Below are 24,193 nucleotides of genomic sequence, written 5' to 3'. Positions count from 1 at the left end.
TAGCTGGGCTATTCTGGCTCATGGTATATCATGAGTTTGTAGTCACGAGGTCAGCTGGGTCTGCAGTCTTGACTGGCACAGGGGGACCAATCCTAAGATGTGTCACTCACATAGCTGGCAAGCTGGAGGAGGCCTCAGTTCCTCACCTTGTGGAGCTCTCTGTGAAGCTGCTTGGATGTCTTCAGTGACATGGCATCTGCCTTCCCCAGAATGAGTGACCTAAGAGAGAGCAAGGCAGAGCTATAGTGTCTTTTATTACTTAGCCTTCAAAGACACACTCCATCATTCCTGAAGTATCCTACTGATGACACAGGTAATCCCTATTCATTGGGAGAGAGACTACACAGGGTATAATAACTAGGAGGTGAAAATAATTGGGGGTCAACTTTAAGGCTCCTACCACAGTCGGTGACCTTGTCCTATGGGTTGTTAAATATTTGGAATGTCACTTTCACACAAGTCAGAGTAGCCTTGAAAAAGGAGGAGGCAGAAGTGCAGGGCAAAGTCCAACCTGACTGAGATTAAATTTTTGTCTTCCTCCAAGAATGGTACCTCAAACAGAAGCTGGGTTTTATAAAAATGTAAATTTTCTTCTTGCACACCTGAATTTGTGTACTGAGATTCATGGCTACTGTGTTCCATGTAACTGCTCCCTGAAAATAACTGCCAAAGTTTTCTTTGTTCACCATTCCTCTTCTATCGCTTTAATTCTTTCCTTCAAAGGTACAATCCTTCAATAACTTTGCTATTTAGAATGTGAATCTGGGAAGCACTCTGCCTCTTCCCATTAATAGTGATTTCATCATATCATTCCTTCTGGAAGCCCAGAATGTGGAGCACGTATAATGTCCTTCCTAGAAGGGCATCTGTGCAGCAAGGCAAATGCTAATTAGTGCTGCCTTGGCGTTCAGAAGAAAGAAGGGCAGGTTGACAGTGAGGGTCATTGGATTTATGCACCATTCACATTTATTATCTGTTTTGGGGACAACCATTGATAAAATATGACATTGCTTAAGTTTATTAACAAAGAATCATCAATGATATAGTATGGCAGTTACCCAGTGAATTATCAAGGGGCATGTCTGAGTCCATGCCTTTGGAATTTTCTAGGACTTCACGGAGATCCTGAGTTGCAGAATTTTAGAAACGCTGCCCATTTTGAGAGTTATACTGTTATTCTTGGAAAGATGTTTAAAAATTCTAAGTTACTTGGATACATTTGGAATCTGGGTGAAAAGAGAAAGAAATATGAAGTTCTAGGTAATTTATCAATGGAAGCAGCATTAGTTCCCAACCCAAGAAAAGAATGAATAATTCCCCATTTGTGTCTCATAAAAAACAAGCAAAATTTCAAGCCTCTGTGGGCTGGATATATTTTACCATGTCTCCTCTTCAACACAAGTCAACCATTGCTGAGCCATTAATCATATACTAGAAAAAGACATTCTGTGGAGTTGAAATATAATTTCCATATGAAATATAGCTATGTTTAATAGCTTCTGAGCTATGTATGTCAAATAGCTTCTGAGTCTAGCTATTACTTCAGGAGAACACACAGCCCTACCTCTCATCAAGAATGGAAGCTCACACCCAGAATGAAAGAATAATAATGGCTACTGTGGCAGTAATGGTGGTCCAGTTAGAATCTCTCTTCAAGAAAGAACTTGCTATTCAGCTGCAAGGGGGGCAGGGAGCTGACAGCCTTTAGCTGCTAAAGGCTTCAGGATTTATCTCAGCTTCTGAGCTGAGGCAACACCCTTCAAGGCAGACCTCAGTCAATGACTGAACATGTCGGGGTCCTAAGGCCTGGATACTTCTGCCCACTGTAGTAAGACTGTTCTAATTGGTAATCTTTGCTCAGAAGCTTTTCTTATTGAGTTGGCTGACACTTGGTCAGATCTAAATCATGGCATGAGACTTGTTCTGTCCAATCCTGCTTCTTACTCTCCTTTCACATGTATCATATATGCATCATGGTCTGAAAGCATTCCCTACCCAATCTCGCTTTCTTCACATGGAGTGTCCCCTAGTAAAACTCTTGCATTCCCATCTCAACATCTGCTTCTCAGAGGCCCAAAATGACACAGCTACTATTTACTAAGAACCTACTGTGTGAAGGAGTATATCATAGTGTGTTTGGGGAAGCTATTTAACCTCTCCTAACTGTTCTCTCATCTATAAAGTGGGGTTGTTGTAAAAATTAAATGAAATAATCTACAAAGAGTAATTTGTACAGGCCCTGGGATACAGCAAGTACTCAATAACTGGTATGTAACACTAAAAGTATTATTATGCCATATGCTAGAGTCTGTGTGAGAAATTTTTTATTACTTGTAATTCTTGTTAAATATCAAATATTATTGTGCTTATTTAACATATGAAGTAACTAGTGTTCACTGAAGTTAAAATAACTTGTTCAAATTACTTTATATACTTCAACCTGGGATTCAAACGCAGCAAGTTCTGTAGAAGACAGCAATGCACACGTATGCTAGCAAAGAATCCACTGCTGTTATCTAGAATGTAAAGGAGTTCCACACCCTCTATGGCATGGTATGTACAATCTGTAATTAATAAAAACTACGTTGGGGATTCATTCATAACTTTAAGTCTACTCTTAATTCCACCATGTATATGACATTAGAATCTAACAAAGGGTGCTTAAACCAAGAATTGGTCAAAAAGCTCAGAATAGCAATATATAATGCCACTGCCACTGCCTGATGAATAATGATCAGTTATTTTATTTTTTGCATTTTATTTTAATTTTTTGAATTTTATATTATTTTTTATACAGAAGGTTCTTATTAGTTACCTATTTTATACATATTAGTGTATATATGTCAATCCCAATCTCCCAATTCATCCCCCCTGTGCCTGCTTTCCCCCCTTGGTGTCCAAACGTTTGTTCTCTACATCTATGTTTCTATTTCTGCCTTGAAAACCAGTTCATCTGTACCATTTTTCTAAGTTCCACATATATGCATTAATATACAATATTTATTTTTCTCTTTCTGACTTACTTCATTCTGTATGACAATCTCTAGGTCCATCCACGTCTCTACAAATGACCCAATTAAGTTCCTTTTTATGGCTGAGTAATATTCCCATTGTATATATGAACCACATCTTCCTTATCCATTCGTCTCTCGATGAGCATTTAGGTTGCTTCTATGACCCGGCTATTGTAAATAGTGCCGCAATGAACACTGGGGTGCATGCGTCTTTTTGATTTATGGTTTTATCTGGGTACATGCCCAGTCATGGGACTGCTGGGTCATATGGTAATTCTATTTTTAGTTACTTTAAAAAACCTCCATACTGTTCTCCATAGTGGCTGTATCAATTTACATTCCCAACAACAGTGCAAGAGGGTTCCCTTTTCTCCACACCCTCTGCAGCATTTGCTGTTTGTAGATTTTCTGATAATGCCCATTCTAACCAGTGTGAGGTCATACCTCATTGCAGTTTCGATTTGCATTTCTCTAATAATTAGTGATGTTGAGCATCTTTTCATGTTCCTCTTGGCCATCTCTACTCCTTCTTTGGAGAAATGTCTATTTAGGTCTTCTGCCCATTTTTTCATTGGCTTGTTTATTTTTTTAATATTAAGGTAAAGGAGCTGTTTATATATTTTGGAGATTAATCCTTGGTCCATTGATTCATTTGCAAATACGCTCTCCCATTCAGAGGGTTGGGTTTTCATCTTGTTTATAGCTTTCTTTGCTGTGCAAAAGCTATTAAATTTCATTAGGTCCCATTTGTTTTTACTTCCATTACTCTAGGAGGTGGGTCAAAAAAGATCTTGCTGTAATTTATGTCAAAGAGTGCTCTTCTTAGGTTTTCCTCTAAGAGTTTTATAGTGTCTGGCCTTACATTTAGGTCTTTAATCCATTTTGACTTTATTTTTGTGCATGGTGTTAAGGAGTGTTCTACTTTCATTCTTTTACATATAGCTGTGCAGTTTTCCAGCACCACTTACTGAAGAGACTGCCTTTTCTCCATTGTATATCCTTGCCTCCTTTGTTATAGATTAGTTGACCATAGGTGCATGGGTTTATCTCTGGGCTTTCTATCCTGTTCCATTGATCTATATTTCTGCTTTGGTGCCAGTACCATATTGTCTTGATGCCTGTAGCTTTGTAGTATACTCTGAAGTCAGGGAGTCTGATTCCTCCAGCTCAGTTTTTTCTCTCAATATTGCTTTGGCTATTCGGGGTCTTTTCTGTCTCCATACAAATTTTTAATTTTTTTGCTCTACTTCTGTAAAAAATGCCATTGGGGAGTCAGCTCGACACACTACCAGTCCCTCCCATCAGGAAGCTTGCACAAGCCTCTTAGATAGTCTCATCCACCAGAGGCAGACAGCAGAGGCAAGAAGAAATACAATCCTGCAGCTTGTGGAACAAAAACCACATTCACAGAAAGATAGACAAGATGAAAAGGCAGAGGGCTATGTACCACATGAAGGAACATGATAAACTCCCCAAAAAACAACTAAATGAAGTGGAGATAGGCAACCTTCCAGAGAAAGAATTCAGAATAATGATAGTGAAGATGATCCAGGATCTCGGAAAAAGAATGCAGGCAAAGATCGAGTAGATGCAAGAAATGTTTAATAAAGACCTAGAAGAATTAAAGAACAAGCAAACAGAGATGAACAATACAATAACCAAAATGAAAACTACACTAGAAGGAATCAGTAGCAGAGTAACTGAGGCAGAAGAACAGATAAGTGACCTGCAAGACAGAATGGTGGAATTCACTAGTGTGGAACTGAATAAAGAAAAAAGAATGAAAAGAAATGAAGACAGCCTAAGAGACTTCTGGGACAATATTAAATGCAACAACATTCGCATTATAGGGGCCTCAGAAGGAAAAGAGAGAGAGAAAGGACCAGAGAGAATATTTGAAGAGATTATAGTCAAAAACCTCCCTAACATGGGAAAGGAAATAGGCACCCAAGTCCAGGAAGCGCAGTGAGTCCCATACAGGATAAACCCAAGGAGAAACATGCCAAGACACATAGTAATCAAATTGTCAAAAATTAAAGACAAAGAAAAATATTGAAAGCAGCAAGGGAAAAACATACAAGGGAAATAACATACAAGGGAACTCCCATAAGGTTAACAGCTGATTTCTCAGCAGAAACTCTACAAGCCAGAAGGGAGTGGCATGATATACTTAAAGTGATGAAAGGGAAGAAACAACAACCAAGATTACTCTACCCAACAAGGATCTCATTCAGATTCAATGGAGAAATCAAAAGCTTTAAAGACAAGCAAAACCTAAGAGAATTCAGCACCACCAAACCAGCTCTACAACAAATGCTAAAGGAACTTCTCTAAGTGGGAAACACAAGAGAAGGAAAGAACCTACAAAAACAAACCCAAAACAGTTAAGAAAATGGTAATAGGAACATACATATAGATAATTACCTTAAACGTGAATGGATTAAATGCTCCAACCAAAAGACACAGCCTTGCTGAATGGATACAAAAACAAGACCCATATATATGCTGTCTACAAGAGACCCACTTCAGACCTAGGGACACATACAGACTGAAAGTGATGGGATGGAAAAAGATATTCCATGCAAATGGAAATCAAAAGAAAGCTGGAGTAGCAATACTCATATCAGATAAAATAGACTTTAAAATAAAGAATGTTACAAGAGACAAGGAAGGACACTACATAATGATCAAGGGACCAATCCAAGAAGAAGATATAACAATTGTAAGTATATATGCACCCAACATAGGAGCACCTCAGTACATGAGGCAACTGCTAACAGCCATAAAAGAGGAAATCGACAGTAACACAATAATAGTGGGGGACTTTAACATCTCCCTTACATCAATGGACAGATCATCCAAAATGAAAATAAATAAGGAAACAGAAGCTTTAAATGACACAATAGACCAGATAGATTTAATTGATATTTATAGGACATTCCATCCAAAAACAGCAGATTACACTTTATTCTGAAGTGCGCACAGAACATTCTCCAGGATAGATCACATCTTGGGTCAAAAATCAAGCCTCAGTAAATTTAAGGAAATTGAAATCATATCAAGCATCTTTTCTGACCACAACGCTATGAGATTAGAAATGAATTACACGGAAAAAAACGTAAAAAACACAAACACATGGAGGCTAAACAATACGTTACTAAATAACCAAGAGATCACTGAAGAAAGCAAAGAGGAAATCAAAAAATCCCTAGAGACAAATGACAATGAAAACACGATGATCCAATACCTATGGGATGCAGCAAAAGCAGTTCTAAGAGGGAACTTTATGGCTATACAAGCCTACCTCAAGAAACAAGAAAAATCTCAAATAAACAATCTAACCTTACACCTAAAGGAACTAGAGAAAGAAGAACCAACAAAACCCAAAGTTAGCAGAAGGAAAGAAATCATAAAGATCAGAGCAGAAATAAATGAAATAGAAACAAAGAAAACAATAGCAAAGATCAATAAAACTAAAAGCTGGTTCTTTGAGAAGATAAACAAACTTGATAAAATTTGATGATAGACTCATCAAGAAAAAGAGGGAGAGGACTCAAATCAATAAACACAGAAATGGAAAAGGAGAAGTTACAACGGACACTGCAGAAATACAAAGGATCCTAAGAGCCTACTACAAGCAACTCTATGCCAATAATATGGACAACCTGGAAGAAATGGACAAATTCGTAGAAAGGTAAAACCTTCCAAGACTGAAGCAGGAAGAAATAGAAAATATGAACAGACGAATTGCAAGTAATGAAATTGAAACTGTGATTAAAAATCTTCCAACAAACAAAAGTCCAGGACCAGTTGGCTTACAGATGAATTCTATCAAACATTTAGAGAACAGCTAACACTCATCCTTAAACTCTTCCAAAAAGTTGCAGAGGATGGAACACTCCCAAACACATTGTATGAGGCCACCATCAACCTGATACCAAAACCAGACAAAGGTACTAGAAAAAAAGAAAATTACAGACCAACATCACTGATGAATATAGATGCAAAACTCCTCAACAGAATACTAGGAAACAGAATCCAACAGCATATTAAAAGGATCATACACCATGATCAAGTGGGGTTTATCCTAGGAATGCAAGGATTCTTCAATATACGTAAATCAATCAATGTGATACACCATATTAACAAATTGAAGAATAAAAACCATATGATCATCTCAATAGATGCAGAAAAAGCTTTTGACAAAATTCAACACCCACCTATGATAAAAACTCACCAGAAAGTGGGCATAGACGGAACCTATCTCAACATGATAAAGGCCATATATGACAAACCCAAAGCAAACATCATTCTCAATGGTGAAAAACTGAAAGCATTTCTTCTAAGATCAGGAACAAGACAAGGATGTCCACTCTCACCACTATTATTCAACATAGTTTTGGAAGTCCTAGCCATGGCAATCAGAGATGAAAAAGAAATAAAAGGAGTACAAATTGGAAAAGAAGAGTAAAACTGTCACTGTTTGCAGATGACATGATATTATACATAAAGAATCCTAAAGATGCCACCAGAAAACTACTAGAGCTAATCAATGAATTTTGTAAAGTTGCAGGATACAAAATTAATGCACAGAAATCTCTTGCATTCCTATACACTAAAAATGAAAAATATGACAGAGATATTAAGGAAACACTCCCATTTCCCAGTGCAACAAAAAGAATAAAATACCTAGGAATAAACCTACCTAGGGACACAAAAGACCTGTATGCAGAAAACTATAAGACACTGATGAAAGAAATTAAAGGTGATACCAACAGATGGAGAGATATACCATGTTCTTGGACTGGAAGAATCAATGTTGTGAAAATGACTAACCTACCCAAAGCAATCTACAGATTCAATGCCATCCTTATCAAATTACCAATGGCATTTTTTACGGAACTAGAACAAAAAGTCTTAAAATTTGTATGGAGACACAAAAGACCCTGAATAGCCAAAGCAGTCTTGAGGGAAAAAAAAGAAGCAGGAGGAATCAGACTCCCTGACTTCAGACTATACTACAAAGCTACAATCATCAAGACAATATGGTACTGGCACAAAAACAGAAGCATAGATCAATGGAACAAGATAGAAAGCCCAAAGATAAACCCATGCACCTATGGTCAACTAACCTATGACAAAGGAGGCAAGGATATACATTGGAGAAAAGACATTCTCTTCAATAAGTGGTGCTGGGAAAACTCGACAGCTACATGTAAAAGAATGAAATTAGAACACTCCCTAATACTATACACAAAAACAAACTCAAAATGGATTTGAGACCTAAATGTAAGACCGGACACTATAAAACTCTCAGAGGAAAACATAGGAAGAACACTCTTTGACATAAATCACAGCAAGATCTTTTTTGATCCACCTCCTAGAGTAATGGAAATAAAAACAAAAGTAAACAAGTGGGAACTAATGAAACTTCAAAGCTTTTGCACAGCAACGGAAACCATAAACAAGACGAAAAGACAACCCTCAGAATGGGAGAAAATATTTGGAAACGAATCAACAGACAAAGGATTAATCTCCGAAATATATAAACAGCTCATGCAGCTCAATATTAAATAAACAAACAACCCAATCCAAAAATAGGCAGGAAACCTAAATAGACATTTCTCCAAAGAAGACATACAGTTGGCCAAGAAGCATATGAAAAGCTGCTCAACATCACTAATTATTAGAGAAATGCAAATCAAAACTACAATGAGGTATCAGCTCACACCAGTTAGAATGGGCATCATCAGAAACTGTACAAACAGCAAATGCTGGAGAGGGTGTGGAGAAAAGGGAACCCTCTTGCACTGTTGTTGGGAATGTAAATTGATACAGCCACTATGGAGAACAGTATGGAGGTTCCTTAAAAAATAAAAATGAATTACCATATGATCCAGCAATCCCACTACTAGGCATATACCCTGAGAAAACAATAATTCAAAAAGACACATGCACCCCAATGTGCACTGCAGCGGTGTTTACAATAGCCACGTCATCGAAGCTACCTAAATGCCCATAGACAGATGAATGGATAAAGAAGTTGTGGTACATATATACAATGGAATATTACTCAGCCATAAAAAGGAACGAAATTGGGTCATTTGTTGAGACGTGGATGGATCTAGAGACTGTCACACAGAGTGAAGTAAGTCAGAAAGAGAAAAACTAATATCGTATATTAACAGATGTATGTGGAACCTAGATAAATGGTATAGATGAACCGGTTTGCAGGGCAGAAGTTGAGACACAGATGTAGAGAACAAATGTATGGAAACCAAGGGGGGAAACAGCAGAGGAATGGCGATGGTGGTGTGATGAATTGGGTGATTGGGATTGTCATGTATACACTGATGTGTATAAAATTGATGACTAATAAGAACCTGCTCTATAAAAAAAATTAAATTAAATTAAAAAATTTATAAAATGTCATTGCTAATTTGATAGGGATTGCACTGAACCTGTATATTGCTTTGGGTCGTATAGTCATTGTCACAATATTGATTCTTCAATCCAAGAACACGGTATATCTCTCCATCTGTTTGTGTCATCTTCGGTTTTTTTTTTTTTTGTGGTACACGGGCCTCTCACTGTTGTGGCCTCTCCCCTTGCGGAGCACAGGCTCCGGATGTGCAGGCTCAGTGGCCGTGGCTCATGGGCCTAGCCGTTGCACATCATGTGGGATCTTCCCGGACCGGGGCATGAACCCGTGTCTCCTGCATCATCAGGCAGACTCTCAACCACTGTGCCAACAGGGAAGCCCCGATTTCCACTTTTATAGGTGTTAGCATTTCCCTTATGTATTGAGGTGCTCCTATGTTGGGTGCATATATATTTATAATTGTTATATCTTCTTCTTGGATTGATCCTTTGATCAATATGTAGTGTCCTTCCTTGTCTCTTGTAACATTCTTTATTTTAAAGTCTATTTTATCTGCTATGAGTATTGCTCTTCCAGATTTCATTTCATTTCCATTTGCATGGAATATCTTTTTCCATCCCCTCACTTTCAGTCTGTATGTGTCCGTAGGTCTGAGGTAGTTTGGTGGTGCTGAATTCTTTTAGGTTTTGCTTGTCTGTAAAAGTTTTAATTTCTCCATCGAATCTGAGTGAGATCCTTGCCAGGTAGAGTAATATTGGTTGTAGCCTCTTCCTTTTCATCACTTTAAATATATTGTGTCACTCCCTTCTGGCTTGTAGAGTTTCTGCTGAGAAATCAGCTGTTAACCTTATGGGAGTTCCCTTTATGTTATTTGTCATTTTTCCCTTGTTGCTTTTAATAATTTTTGTCTTTAATTTTTGTCAATTTGATTAGTATGAGTCTTGGCGTGTTTCTCCTTGGGTTTATCCTGCTTGGGACTCTCTGTCCTGCTTGGACTTGGGTGGTTATATTCTTTCCCATATTAGTGACGTTTCTGACTATAATTTCTTCAAATATTTTCTCTAGTCCTTCCTCTCTCTCTTGTTCTTCTGGGACCCCTATAATGGATTTGTGGTGCATTTGATGTTGTCCCAGAGGTCTCTTAGGCTGTCTTCATTTCTTTTCATTCTTTTTTCTTTATTCTGTTCCACTGCAGTGAATTACACCATTGTATTTTCCAGGTCACTTATCCATTCTTCTGCCTCTGTTACTCTGCTATTGATTCCTTCTAGTGTATTTTTCATTCCAGTTATTGTATTGTTCATCTCTGTTTGTTCTTTAATTCTAGGTGTTTGTTCTTTAATTTTTGTAGGTCTTTATTAAACATTTCTTACATCTTCTTGATCTTTGCCTTCATTCTTTTTCTGAGGTCCTGGATCATCTTCACTATCATTATTCTGAATTCTTTTTCTGGAAGACTCCCTATGTCCACTTCACTTAGTTGTTTTTCTGGGTTTTTTTCTTGTTCCTTCATCTGGTACATAGTCTTCTGCCTTTTCATTTTGTCTACCTTTCTGTGAATGTGGTTTCCGTTTCACAGGCTGCAGGACTGTAGTTCTTCTTGTTTATGCTGTCTGCCCTCTGGTGGATGATGCTATCTAAGAGGCTTGTGCAAGCTTCCTGATGGGAGGGACTGGTGGTGGGTAAAGCTGGGTGTTGTTCTGGTGGGCAGAGCTCAGTAAAACTTTAATCCACTTGTCTGCTGATGGGTGGGGCTGAGTTCCCTCCATGTTGGTTGTTTGGGCTGAGGCGATCCAGTACTGCAGGCTACAGGCTCTTTGCTGGGACTTGTGGCAGACTCTTGGAAGGCTCATGCCAAGGAATACTTCCCAGAACTTCTGCTGTCAGTGTCCTTGTCCCCACGGTGAGCCACAGCACACACACACCACCCCCCCGCCACGGCCTCTGCAGGAAACCCTCCAACACTAGCAGGTAGGTCTGGTTCAATCTCCTATGGGGTCCCTGCTCCTTCCCTCTTGGTCCTGTTGTGCACACTACTTTGTGTGTGCCCTCCAAGAGTGGAGTCTCTGTTTCCCCCAGTCCTGTTGAAGTGCTGCAGTCAATTCCCGCTATCCTTCAAAGTCTGATTCTCTGGGAATTCCTCCTCCCATTGCCGGACCCACAGGTTGGGAAGCCTGACATGGGGCTCAGAACCTTCACACCAGTGGGTGGATTTCTGTGGTATAATTGTTCTCCAGTTTGTGAGTCACCCACAGAGCAGTTATGGGGTTTGATTTTATTGTGATTGCGCCCCCTTGTACCATCTCATTGCGCTTCTCCATTGTCTTTGGATGTGGGGTACCTTTTTTGGTGAGTTCCAGTGTCTTCCTGTTGATGATTGTTCAGCAGTTAGTTGTGATTCCGGTGCTCTCGCAAGAGGGAGTGAGCGCACATCTTTCTACTCTGCCATCTTGAATGAATCACTATCAACTGCTGATGCCAACGCTTTTCCTCCCAACACTGGGAAGCTGACTGATTGCATCACTAAGTCCTCTTGTTACTGAACCGAACTTGAGTCTGCTCAGCCATGTGTAGTAAAGCCAGTCTAATGACAGTGAGTTGTGGTGAAGGTAAGTGCAGTGTTTATTATAGGGAGCCAAGCGAGGAATTCAGGAGAGCTAGTGCTCAAAAAGCCTGAACTCTAATCAGTTATTTTTGTAGAATGGCTCCCAATTTGGGTTTGATTGATGTTTTTTTCATGATTAGATTGAGGTTATGTTTAATATTCCATAATCTTGCTATTGCTAGAAAAATTACATCAACTGAAATCACTCCCCCTCTGCCTGTCCCTGCTCCCACCCCATCCACATGACCAATGTTCAAGCCCATTATCAAAAGATGCAAAAGAAATAATAATAGAAACATCATGAGCAGATGAAGGTAAAACATTATAATGCCGAAAGAATTTCTAGTAAGGTGGCAGCAATCTGAACCAAATGGCAGCTTTTGCAGCATACCTATATTATTCCTTACTTCATAGTTTTAAGATAAAAAATTCCAAGTACAATTTTAAAAATTATGGTACATAACGTTTTCAAAAAGTTGGTATTATGCTGTTTCCTCAGGAATGAGGTGGTGCTGGATGTCGTTGGTGGAATGGATTTAGGGGGTGGGCAGTTTTCTTAGAGACATGCTGCCAGGAAATCAGTCTCTTTCCCAAAAAAATCCATGAGGTTGATTAAATAAGCCCTCCTATATGTAAAAAAGCACATGATTTACCATCTGAAGGGTAATATGGCTACATTATGCCTCATGTGGCCGTATTATTGGCCTTTAAGCCAACTTTAGCCAAGAGTGGTCAGCATCACCTTACAAAGAAAAAGATGACCAGTAAAGATGACCTCGTGGCCTGGTGGCAAGGGTAATATACCTCAGAACTACAGACCTGAGTAAATCAAACCACCAAAGAGAGGGATAGTTGAAGAATGAAAATTACATCTGCAACAGAATAATATGTAATAATAAATGCATAAGTTAACATTCAGTATATTTTTGTGTGTTTTGTTTATTGTAAATAAATACTCTTAACGTTTTTCAAGTAAAGAATTCAGTTATAGTTCTATTGTAGAAAATGGAGTCTAGATGAGCTCTAGAGACCATCAAGTCACAGTAATAGTACATAGAGACTCCCAGATGTTTGGTACCCAAAAGGGATGTTTACAAAAACACATTTTTGCAAAAGGACTGTTACATTTGCACAGATGTATGTGTGTATCAGAACAGAAAATGCACTTTGGGGAAATTAAATAACTATTGTTTGAAAAAGTGGACTTTTAAGTATGGTTATAAATCTCAAAAAGAAATAGCTCTAATTTATTGCCCATCTAGGAGAAATTCTGGGTGTACTCTTTCTGGATGTACTTTCCTCTTCATTCTTACAACTATGGCACAGGGGAGTAATTATCAGTTTGTGAATTCTACTGTGAAAGGACCTAAGTGATTTCACTGGAAATCTTTCCCAGAGACTTTCCTTTGCTTTTTAAAATAATATAATTGGATGTGAAATGAATGGCTGGCACATTTTATAACATATATATTGCAAATGACGGTAGACTTGAAAGAACTAGAAGTGCCTAAATGCTATGGTTGTGCCAGTAACGGAGGCATAGGCTCTTGGGTTTTGTGGGAATGTATTAAATTTCAGAACCTTTTAAAAATGTAATAAAAAACAATGTTCATAAGGTTCCTAAAACAACTCTATATTAATCTGGCTTTTGGTAAATAAAACTCTAAGGAAAACTTCCTTCCAAATGTGAACGTGTCACAGTAAAAATATATTGACATGGAAGGAATGAAGATGAAATAAGTAATATTTTCCCTTAAACACAAAGGGATTATAGTTATGATTCACTAATTAGAAACAATAACATGATTTAAAAGCTATGATGAATTTTATATGAGAGTTGTAGTAGACCAATTTATTTTGATGGATAATTGTCAGAGTAGTAAATTGAGGTTATAAACTGTGCTACATAATGTAGGATATTTGAATTCACTATGATTATGACAGAACAAAGCAGCCAGTAGATTCTAAATAAATGATTTGATGACTATGTTGAATATTGCAAAAATCAATTAACATGGTATTATGCTTTGTCCTGTTAAATAATGTCCATTTTATAAAAGCCATAAGGCTTATTAAATTTAAGAAGTTGCTTTAGTCTTTCATAATGTCTGAAGACATTAAGTAAACCACGAGCATAAAAAAGAAGCATTCTAAAGCGCTTTGTGGGCCAATCTGGCTTGATAAATAATCAAAGCTTATCCCATCTCAAAGAAAATGTGGGATTATTCAAAGTTATTCATTTTTGACCATAATTCATTCTGATGTATTATTATTCTAACTTCTCAAACATGATTTTGTAGGACAAAAAATGGAAATCATAAGATAGCTTCACATTAAAAAAAAGCATATAATAGATCACATTCACGTGCCTTTTTCATTCTGCTGTTGAGATCATTAATGAAATAGTAATTCCCATGGTGTTGGACATGGCATAATCTACTATTTGGCTGCTGGGATAGTTTCCTGATATTTGTCACCAATATTGGGCAGTTGTTCAATCAGATAAAGTGGATTAAATATTTTTAATGTGTACGAATGAAAACTCTCTTTTTCAAAGGAATGAGAAGGTGAGAGGTAAAACTTTGAGAACATCTGTAAAGGTGGATTTACAGAAAGTATGCTTGATGTTTATGTTGCCAAGGTTATGGTTTTATCTATAGAAGGTATTTTTAAATTTACTTTATAATTACATTATAAAATGTTAAAGAAGAATACAGAAGTTTTGTCACTGACATGCCAGTTTTTTCCTGAGTGTGTCTGAGGAAAGCAAGTTTTACTGGACAATTGAAATGTTATAAAATATGAACAGTCACTGTCCTCGCTTCAGAGAGTACTATTGGTGACAAAACATTTTTCCTGTAAATATTTCATCTTTCAGCTATGAACTAAACATCTCATCTCCACCCTATGAATTTCCCATCTTTTTTACCTACTAGTAGTAAGAACTTGAGCAAATAATTTCATTTCAGGGCCTCATTAGGAAATGCATACAATGTTCATTAGTGTTTTTCAAAACATGGGTCATTACCCCATTTGTGGGTCACAACTAATATTTTTATAAAATAAAATGGAATTGACTCAATTTGAATAGAAAATATAGAGAACAAGACACAGTAAAAGGCTTGTTTGCAAATTTTGTTTTAGTTTTAAATATCTGTATGCACAGTGTGATATAAAGTGTATTCCTTAATATAAGATGTAGGCAAAAAAGTTTGACAAATACTGTTCTAAAGAATCATAAGTTCCTTCTAAGTCTAAAATGAAATTATTCTAGTTTCCAGCTCAAAAACTCTGATATTGACCTCTTTTAACCTTATGTCATATGGTTTATTGCCTGACAGACAACAGTAGCCAGCTATTGGGTTGGCCAAAAAGTGCCTTCGATTTTTAAGTAAAAATAAAAAACACATTTTTCATTTTCACCAAGACTTTTATTGAAAAAAGTATTCACCCTTTTGTTCCACTACCTTCTGCCATTTTTCAGGCAACTTCATAATTTCATCTTCCCAATACTTTTTTATCTTTTTGAGCAAAGAACTGTTCCAGGTACCTTTTACAGTCTTCCAGGGAATTGAAATTTTTTCCTTTAAAAGAATTTTGTAAAGACCAAAATAAATGGAAATCTGAAGGTACTATGTCTGGTGAATATGGCAGATGAATGAGAACTTCCCAGCCAAGCTAAGTTTTTGCCTGGTGATCAAAGAAACATGCAGTCTTGTGTTATCCTGATGGAAGGTTATGCGTTTTCTGTTGACTAATTCCGAATGCTTTTTTCTAGTGCTGATTTCAGTTGGTCTAACTGAGAGCAGTACTTTTTGGAATTAATCATTTGGTTTTCAGGAAGGAGCTCATAATAGAGGACTCCCTTCCAATCCCACTATATACACAACATCACCTTCATTGGATGAAGACCGGCCTTTGGTGTGGTTGGTGGTGGTTCATTTCGCTTGCCTCACAATCTCTTCTGTTCCACGCTCTTGTACAGTATCCATTTTTCATCGCCTGTCACAATTTGTCTTAAAACGGAACATTTTCATTACATTTAAGTAGAGAATCACATGCAGAAATATGGTCAAGAAGCTTTTTTTCGCTTAACTTACGTGGAACCCAACCATCAAAGCGATGAACATAACTAGGCAGGTGCAAATGATTTTCAACACTTGATTTGGATATTTTGAGTATGTTGGCTATCTCCGCCGTGGTATAACACTGATGGTTCTCAATTAATGTCTCAATTTGATCGCTATCAACTACAACGGGTCTACCTGCCCGTGGAACATCATCCAGTGAGAAATCTCCAGCATGAAACTTCGCGAACACTTTTGACATGTTCAATCACTCACAGTACCTTCTCTGTACACTGCACGAATCTTTTTTTGCATTTCAGTTGCGTTTTTACCTTTTAGAAATAATATGCCGAAAATGTTGCTTTTTTCCTTCCATCTTCAATGTTAAAATGGCTACAAAAAAATTCACCTATTTTGATAAGTCTTTTTTAAAATGCATGCTGATGTGACAGCTGTCATGTGCAATCTAACAAAATTCTTTCAATGAAGTTAAAGACAACTAAGTGCTACTAGAGCCATCTTATGGAAAAAAATGAACGAACCTTTTGGCCAACCCAATACAAGGGCATTTAGTTAAAGTGAGTGAAAAATATTTACTCCCTCAATTAGTTGTACTCGTTATAGCCACTGTAAGTCATTAAAAGACAACTTCTTGGGCTTTCACACACTCTGGGTAAATGCCAGACCTAAGGCAGATAGGAGTTTGCCATGTTTGAGAAATAGAAATAGGTGAGAATGGTAGGTATCTAGTGAAAAGAGACAATGGTAGGAGATGAAGTAAATCATGGTAAAGTGTTTAGAGTACATTTTTACTGCCAGAGGAGCCATTTGAAAGCTGTAAGCAGAGGACTTCTGTGGCCTTTTTAAGACCAGTAGGATCGCTGTATAGAAAATAGATTTTTACACAGCAAGAATGAAACTAAGAAGGTTAAAAGACTATGACAGTCATTCAGGTGAGAGATGGTTGTGGCTTCTATTAAGGTAGTAGCAGTGGAGATGAAAAAAAATAGATGGATTTGGGGAAGTTTTGGAAGCATACAATACAGAATTTGCTAATAGACTGGATATAGGGGGCTTGGCAAAGAAGGGAATCAATGATAGTTCCTAGAATTTTAGTTGTGATGGGGAAGAGCAAGTTGGGGGGCATGGTGGCAGGAATCCAGATTTCTGTTTGGGAGATGTTAACTTTGAGATACATTTTAGGCATCTAAATGAACATGTCAAGAAAGTAGAACTGGGTTTCATGGGAGAAGTAAGGACTGCTGGATTTTATGCATTTGGGCATCATCAACATATAAACAGTATTTATAGCCACAGGACTGCTACTTCCATAAGAGTGTCATGCAGTGTCTCTTTTAGTCTTGATAACAATTCAAGGGAGATATTTTCTTTTTATATCGATATGATTAGCTTCTTTCTATATCTGATCGACTCCTATGCTCAGAGATACATAGGCTAACTGTCAAGGAGCTACTAAATGGTGGAGCCTGAATTCAGATTTGTCTGACAGAGTTCTTGTTCTTTCCATTACACCAGGTTGTTTTACTGAAGTATTAGAATATGTGAATTTCTGAGTGGAGGATTTTAAATTTTTTTGAATGAAGGTTTTTTTTTTTTTTTAAAAAAAGGTCTGTCTAGTCTAGAGAGAATGAACTTCATTCAGAATCTAATCCAAGTTTATAAATTCAGTAGTCTTTTTTATCCTTATGCAACTTCCCTTGGGCAGGTGCCACTGATAGTTCCTTTTTTTCTTTTTAACTCTACTCCTTTGGCATGTGGAATATGACTCTGTTTTCCTTTCTCCTCATATGTTGATTTTCTTTTCTTCACTGACCCTTAAGTATACGTGTTATGCAGGAATTTTTAGCCTTCTTTCTTAACTTTACATATTCCCCCTTTACATTTTTATGTTCTCATTGCTTCAAATACTAAATATACCCTTATGACCCTCAAATTTTTTGCTTCCACTCCAGACATTTTTTCCCTAGCTCTATCCAACCAGGTCCAAAGGTTTCTGAAAGCAATTAGCCTGGAGGCTCCCCCGTGCGAATAAAGAGGAGCGAAGTGTAGGGGCTGTGATTAATTCATCTACTTATAATCATTTACATATCGGCTGCCTTTATGGAGTTTAAAAAATAGACTGGCAAGCAGACAGTGATCCACGGGGAGCGTTAACTAAGGGTTTGGATTGGCACGAAGCCATTCATGTGAACATAAAGAAGTCCTCGGCCACAGGAACATAACTTGCAAAGCAGAATTATGCTTAGTTCCTCAAAAAGATTTAACCAGAAATTTTTGAAGTGTATCAGGTCAGCCGAACATTAAAAAGAAAATCGAAGGCGAATCCCATCATGGAAGGAGGAAAGTTGGGGACAGATAACGGGTTCGCGCAGAACTTTGCATTGCAGCAGGTCATGAAGAGAACAAGGTACCGATTAGGAAGTGGGAAGAGAATGAATACACCTATGCAGAAAAAAGTGAAAAGCCGGGAGTGGCACACATTAAAGACCCAGAATTTGTTAAGAATCCACGGTAAAACAGACATCTCACCCCAAACCGGCTTCGGCGGCTCCCGCTCCAGCAGCTCCGGCTCCAGCGGCTCCGCCCCCGCGCCCTCACAGACCTTAACGCGCCGCGCACCGCCCAGCTCGTCCCGCCCCCTTTCCCGACTGCCCCTCGGCAGAGCCGCGTGCACGTGTGAGGCGGATCCCGCCCCCTCCGCGCTCTTGGCCAATGAGAAATGATGTCGTAATTCGCCACCGCCTAGTCTCGGGTCGTGTGACCGCATTTCCCCGCCCTCTCGCCCGGTTGCCTCCAGGTTCTGAGAAGATGGCGAAGGTCTCAGAGCTTTACGATGTCACCTGGGAAGGTAACTGCTGCCGGGGCGGGCGCGGAAAGACCAGAAGCCGTGGGAAGCCGTTCGGGAGTACCTGCTGCCCTCGGAGAGCTGGATTTTCCGGTCTCTCTTCGGCATTGGACCGGCAGAGCTGTGGTGGTGGCTGAGGTGGAGGTTGAGGCTGACCCCTTCCTTGGCCCGGCCACCGACTGGGGTCTGCGGTGTTTCCCACCTCTTGCGCCAGTAGGCTGACCGACCGTCCTACCTCCGCGCCAGTCCAACGGCCCAGGGTAGCTTCCATTGAAAGGCGACCGGGACCTGGGGCTAGGGTTGTCATACGTTTCCTGTGGCTGCTGGGCGGCGCGGAGGAGGCGGGATAGTTGCCTGCAGAAGCGTCTTTGCAGCCGAGAAATACACGGCCTGTACGGGCCTTTGAAGTGCTCTGTAAGGGTTACAATTCTGTGTAGTAAAGGTGTGTGGAAAACCCGTGAACATATCTGATTCTTTTACATGCCAGTTTACATTTCATTCTCTCTTCAAAACTGGGTTTCTGATTTCTCCCCTTGTTAATTATTCCCTGTCCCATTCCCCCTCAAAACACATTTACACACACAACTTCCTTCTTATTCCCTACCAGTAAGTAATTCCTTTTCTGAAGGGGAAGTACCTCTGGTTTAATCTGAGGTGGAGTTTGTGTTTAAATTTGGAAGCAGCCAAACTTTGGACGAGTTCTGTAAGAGATTTTCCTTTCTTAAAAACTTTCGTGGGAGGCATGCATGCTTAAGAGAAGAGCCTTGAGTTTCTCTCAGGCATGGAATTTGTGTAATCGAAATTTATATTCCCAACATTTCACAGTAGACTTCAGTAGCTTATTTGTTCGGATATTTAAATAATGGCCTGATAACACGTGGACTGAAAACTATATTGATTGTTCAGTGGTGAGTAAATCTTTCCAGTATTACAAAGTTGAAAACAATAATGAGAAAAGGTAAAATTCTTTTATACTGGAAGTGAATTCAGTGATTTATTATTGCTTTTGTGGCTTCTAGCACACTGTGAACCTCAGTGTTTCTACGTGTACTGGGGAATCCATTATATTAAAAGTATTAAGTTCTCAGTACTTGGAGACAGCAAATTAAGTGACACAGTCCCTACCTTCAGGGAGTTCATAGTCAAAAGGAGAAAGATAGACTTGTAACATGGTTTTAAAAGGCTTGTGTCAGGGTATATTCCTTCAGTAGATACGTGGCTGTTATTTTTAATGCTTTTAAGAAATTTTCAAATATTTCATGGTTTTTTGAAGGTGCTATTTTGAAGGTATGTTCAATATAAGTTTCTTAGATGATAGTGTTGTGTAGAATGGTAGGGAATGAGTGGGTGTGTTAACTACCAGCAGACAAGGTAATTTAAGTAACTTGGACCTTACCCTGTGGACATTCTAAAGATGAGTGACATAATTAGATTTAGATTAATCAATAATAACTACTTCACAAGTTTGTTGAGGAACAAAAGGGAAAACATATGTTAAAGTGCTTTTAAACTATTAAATACATATAAAAAGATGATCTGGCTCCTGTCTGTGTCTCCAGCTTTATCTTAAGCTACTCTTACCCTTGCTCTGTGAGCTGGCCACGCTGGCTTTTGTTGAATTCCCTAAATGTGCGATGCTCCTCTAGTCTTAAGACTGGATACAAGCTATTCCTTCTGATAGGAGTGTTCTTCCCTCCTGGTTCTACTCTTATACTCTGCTCTACTGACTATACTTTTATCATTTCTCGGCATTCCCCTCAGAGGTCACATACTCAGAGAGCCTTCCTTGACCACCCTACCCCCGCCCATTCTCCATCCCCCCACCAAAATTTAAAAGAGAAAAGACAACAAAAACAAGCAACAAAACTTACCCCTGGTCCTTTAACTATGTGTCCTCATAGTACTGAAGTACTTACCCAATTGTGTTAAGTTTAAAAATGTCTCTCCTCGAATGAAGAGGGACCAGGCCTATCTTGTTCTAGTGCATGACATATTGGAGGAACTTAGTGATCTGTTGACTAAATGAATTGTTAGTAGGATTAAAAGATCATCACAAAAAATACTATAAGTAATTTTCTTAGTATTGGAGTGATTTTTTTAGTATCTTAGACTTAGGCAACTCACTTAGCAAATAGAATATAGTTTGCTCATTTTAATTAATGCAATTAATAAGTAGAATTAAAATTCTATTTTAGGAGACTTTTAGGAAAAGAGTATTGTAGATTTTTCTTTCAGAGACTTTTGGTAACAAGAGGGTAATGGGAGGACCCTCGGGGTAGTTTTTTTGTTTAGATTTGGGGGGGGCGGGAGTGTCAGTTGACCTGTGTCCTTTAAGAATTCCATTGAATAGGGCAGGGCTTCCCTGGTGGCGCAGTGGTTGGGAGTCCGCCTGCCGATGCAGGGGACACGGGTTCGTGCCCTGGTCCGGGAGGATCCCATGTGCCGCGGAGCGGCTGGGACCGTGGGCCATGGCCGCTGAGCCTGCGCGTCCAGAGCCTGTGCTCCGCAACGGGAGAGGCCACAGCAGTGAGAGGCCCGCGTACTGCCAAAAAAAAAAAGAATTCCATTGAATAGCATCATGAATTAAAGTACTGGAAATGGTTAGTTCAAAGAGTAGTGTGATTTCTTGTGATAGGAAAGTTTATCACATATTTATAAAAGACGTATATACTAAGTTTAACGCTCTCTTAGTTTCTCTTGGGCTCTATAAAAAAGTAGGTATATGGTTTATTTATCAGCCAGTTGAAGGTTATTGATGTTTATTATATAGAGGAATTTGGAGGTGGGAAAGAGTTGAAGGAGGGTATAGTCAAGTTTGTTGAGAATAGGGTATTTGGGCAGAATATGGATAGGATGCCTCACACAGTGCCTGGCCTATAATAGGCATTAAATGAATATTTGTTGAAAAAATATTTATTTAAAATGTTTGAGGGGATTTTAGTTGTGTATGCTCACTGTCTCTACTTCTCTTTTTATTCAGTCCTTTAAACAACCACAATGTGGTTTCCATGCTCTATTAGTCCAGTAAGATTTCTAGGGAGATCTAATGCTGGGTCTAATGTATCTGTTTTGTACATCTATACTACATTTGTCATTGCAGGTCATTCCCTCTATGAAAAATTCTTTCGTTGGTTTCTTAATAGCATTAAGGCTCTCTTTTTACTTTTCAGAACTTTGCTGTGTTCTCTACATCCATTTGCTCCTTAATTTTTGATGTCCCCAGTGGTTCTTTCCTTAGCCCTCTTAATCTGTTATTGGTGGTGATTAATCCTGAGTTCAACAGACTTCTAACTGATGCAGGCATAGGTGTTATGTGGTCTGTGACTTTCCTGAAATTATATGCAAAATTGAGTGTGTTTTTAAACATGTACATATTTCTGGGGGAAAGTTGGTTCAAAGGTCCCATCAGCTTCAAAGAGCTCTAAAAAGGTTGAATGTCTTCTGTGGGTAATCATCCACACCTAGCTTTAATTATTAGCCTATATGCTAAATGACATGTTAGTTAAACATATATTTGAGTACTTTGTGCCAGCTGCTGTTCCAGTTCTTGAGGATACAGTGCTGAAAAAGACAGGCAGGGTCCCAGGTCTCATGGCACGTACCCTGAGATTTCACTTCTGCACTAAAAGTTCATATTTATGGATATGTAAATATTTAGTGAAGGTCATTTTTGCAAGGTAAGAGCTGGAGAGGTAGGTTGGTGCCTTGAATACTAGCCTAAGGAGTTTGGACTTTATTTTGTAGATAGTTGGGAGCCACTTTCCTATTTAAAAAAAAAAAAAAAAAAGATCAGTGACTCCTTTTGGTAAACTTAAAATTTTAAATGGACTTTTGATATAGGGCAGGGCTTTTTCTTTGATAGGGATCTCCTGATTGAAATTCCTTGTCATCTTTAATAAACCATTTTCAACTTTGCTTTCTGTAACATGGAACAAGAACATAAAGACCCTTGTATAGCAGCTTCAGTGCACAAGTCCTGTAGATTTTTATTATTTTCCTCTTATTTTTAATTGAGTCACCTTAACATAACAGCAGTTTTTGAAAGCTCTTTACCTTTGTGGAGTCTTTTTAAAGCATCCAGCTTTGTTTTGTAGAAAAAGTCTATCTTTTGCACTCAAGTTTTTTTTAGCTTTTGTAATATTTAATTACAGTATATAATTACATTAAGTTTAACTGCCATGAACTGGTTTGCATGCAACTGACTTTTTAAAATGTAACAAATAATGGAAACAACCAAGAGCCTGTTGGCTAAGAGCTTCTCAAATGCTAGGGGCATCATTAGTATTTTTTGCAGGAAGAAATTCTTTGATTATAACTGGAGGATAGTTAGAGTTTTTAATGAACCTTATTAATGTCACCCATCATATTTTTTTCATTGAAGTATAGTTAATTTACAAACACCCCTCATATTTTAATTACTTGTTTACATTCTGTACACACACAAATCTTCTCAGTGCTTCCAATGACCAGCATAGTGGTGAGAGTCAAAAAATAGCTGTCAGTAAATGCTAATTAAAATTTTTGTAGCACTTTATATTTTATGAAGTGCTTTACATAAATTATCTGATATTAGGAGTTCTAAACTCAGATGCCAAGAAGATGAGGATAATGTGTGAAATTACGTGAAAGATGATAGTGGTGCCTATGAAGAACTGGTGAGTGCGTGCCTTATCTAAAGGTAATCAGAATCAGATTAAAAACAGATTACCCCCCACCCCAACCCCCAACATTGTACTGGCTAAGACATTTGAGGGGTCTAGGTTTTGCTTTATGTAATGTTCATTGCAGATAGGCTTGTGATCTTCTGTATTTTATAGCTGAGGTTAGAAATGTTACATAACAGGTCCAAGATGACTGTGCTAAGTAGCAGCATTGGGATTTAAACCAAAGTCCTCTGACTGTAGCTCCTATGTCTTTATGCCACTTCATGCTCTAAATCTGGAATTGGCATTATTTTCTGTAAAGGGCCAGGTAGTAAATATTTTCAGCTTTGTGTGACATATGGTCTGTCTCAACTATTCAGCTCTACCATTGTAGCACAGAAACAGTCAGACAGTACCGAAATGAATAAGAGTACCTGTGGGTTTTTTTGTTTTGGGTTTTTTTTGGGGGGTGAGGGGTCCCTGTGTGCTGGTAAAACTTTATCCATAAAACAAGTGGCTGCAAAATTTGGTCCTGGGACTTTATTGACCCCTGCTTTCAATCTCCTGCTTTAAATGAAATATGAAGACCAAAGCCAAAGATGGAAGGATTAGGAAA

General features: G+C 38.4%; 1 protein-coding gene and 1 long non-coding RNA gene across 13 annotated transcripts in view; one reads left to right on the top strand and one right to left on the bottom strand.

Annotated features, from left to right (window-relative positions):
- The window catches only part of LOC307176263, a 177,695-nt gene extending 158,972 nt beyond the window's left edge, over positions 1 to 18,723 (bottom strand). For all 3 annotated transcript variants that reach the window (XR_013824680.1, XR_013824681.1, XR_013824682.1), the window contains exons 1-2: positions 18,619 to 18,723; positions 147 to 219 (exon numbers count right to left, since the gene is read on the bottom strand). This is a non-coding gene — a long non-coding RNA (uncharacterized lncRNA). The remainder of the gene's footprint in view (positions 1 to 146; positions 220 to 18,618) is intronic.
- A 23-nt stretch (positions 18,724 to 18,746) lies between these two features.
- Positions 18,747 to 24,193, top strand: part of EMC2 (ER membrane protein complex subunit 2) — a 617,592-nt gene continuing 612,145 nt past the window's right edge. For all 10 annotated transcript variants that reach the window (XR_013824672.1, XR_013824673.1, XR_013824674.1 and 7 more), the window contains exon 1: positions 18,747 to 18,937. Coding sequence is in view for 2 of the 10 variants with exons in the window: in XM_079902190.1 (XP_079758316.1) it covers positions 18,802 to 18,937 (136 nt within the window). In the remaining 8 variants the exon portion in view is untranslated. The remainder of the gene's footprint in view (positions 18,938 to 24,193) is intronic.

Source organism: Stenella coeruleoalba (genome assembly GCF_951394435.1).
Source record: "Stenella coeruleoalba genome assembly, chromosome: 17".
Taxonomy (NCBI): Eukaryota; Metazoa; Chordata; class Mammalia; order Artiodactyla; family Delphinidae; genus Stenella; species Stenella coeruleoalba.
This window is presented reverse-complemented; position numbering and strand designations above follow the sequence as displayed.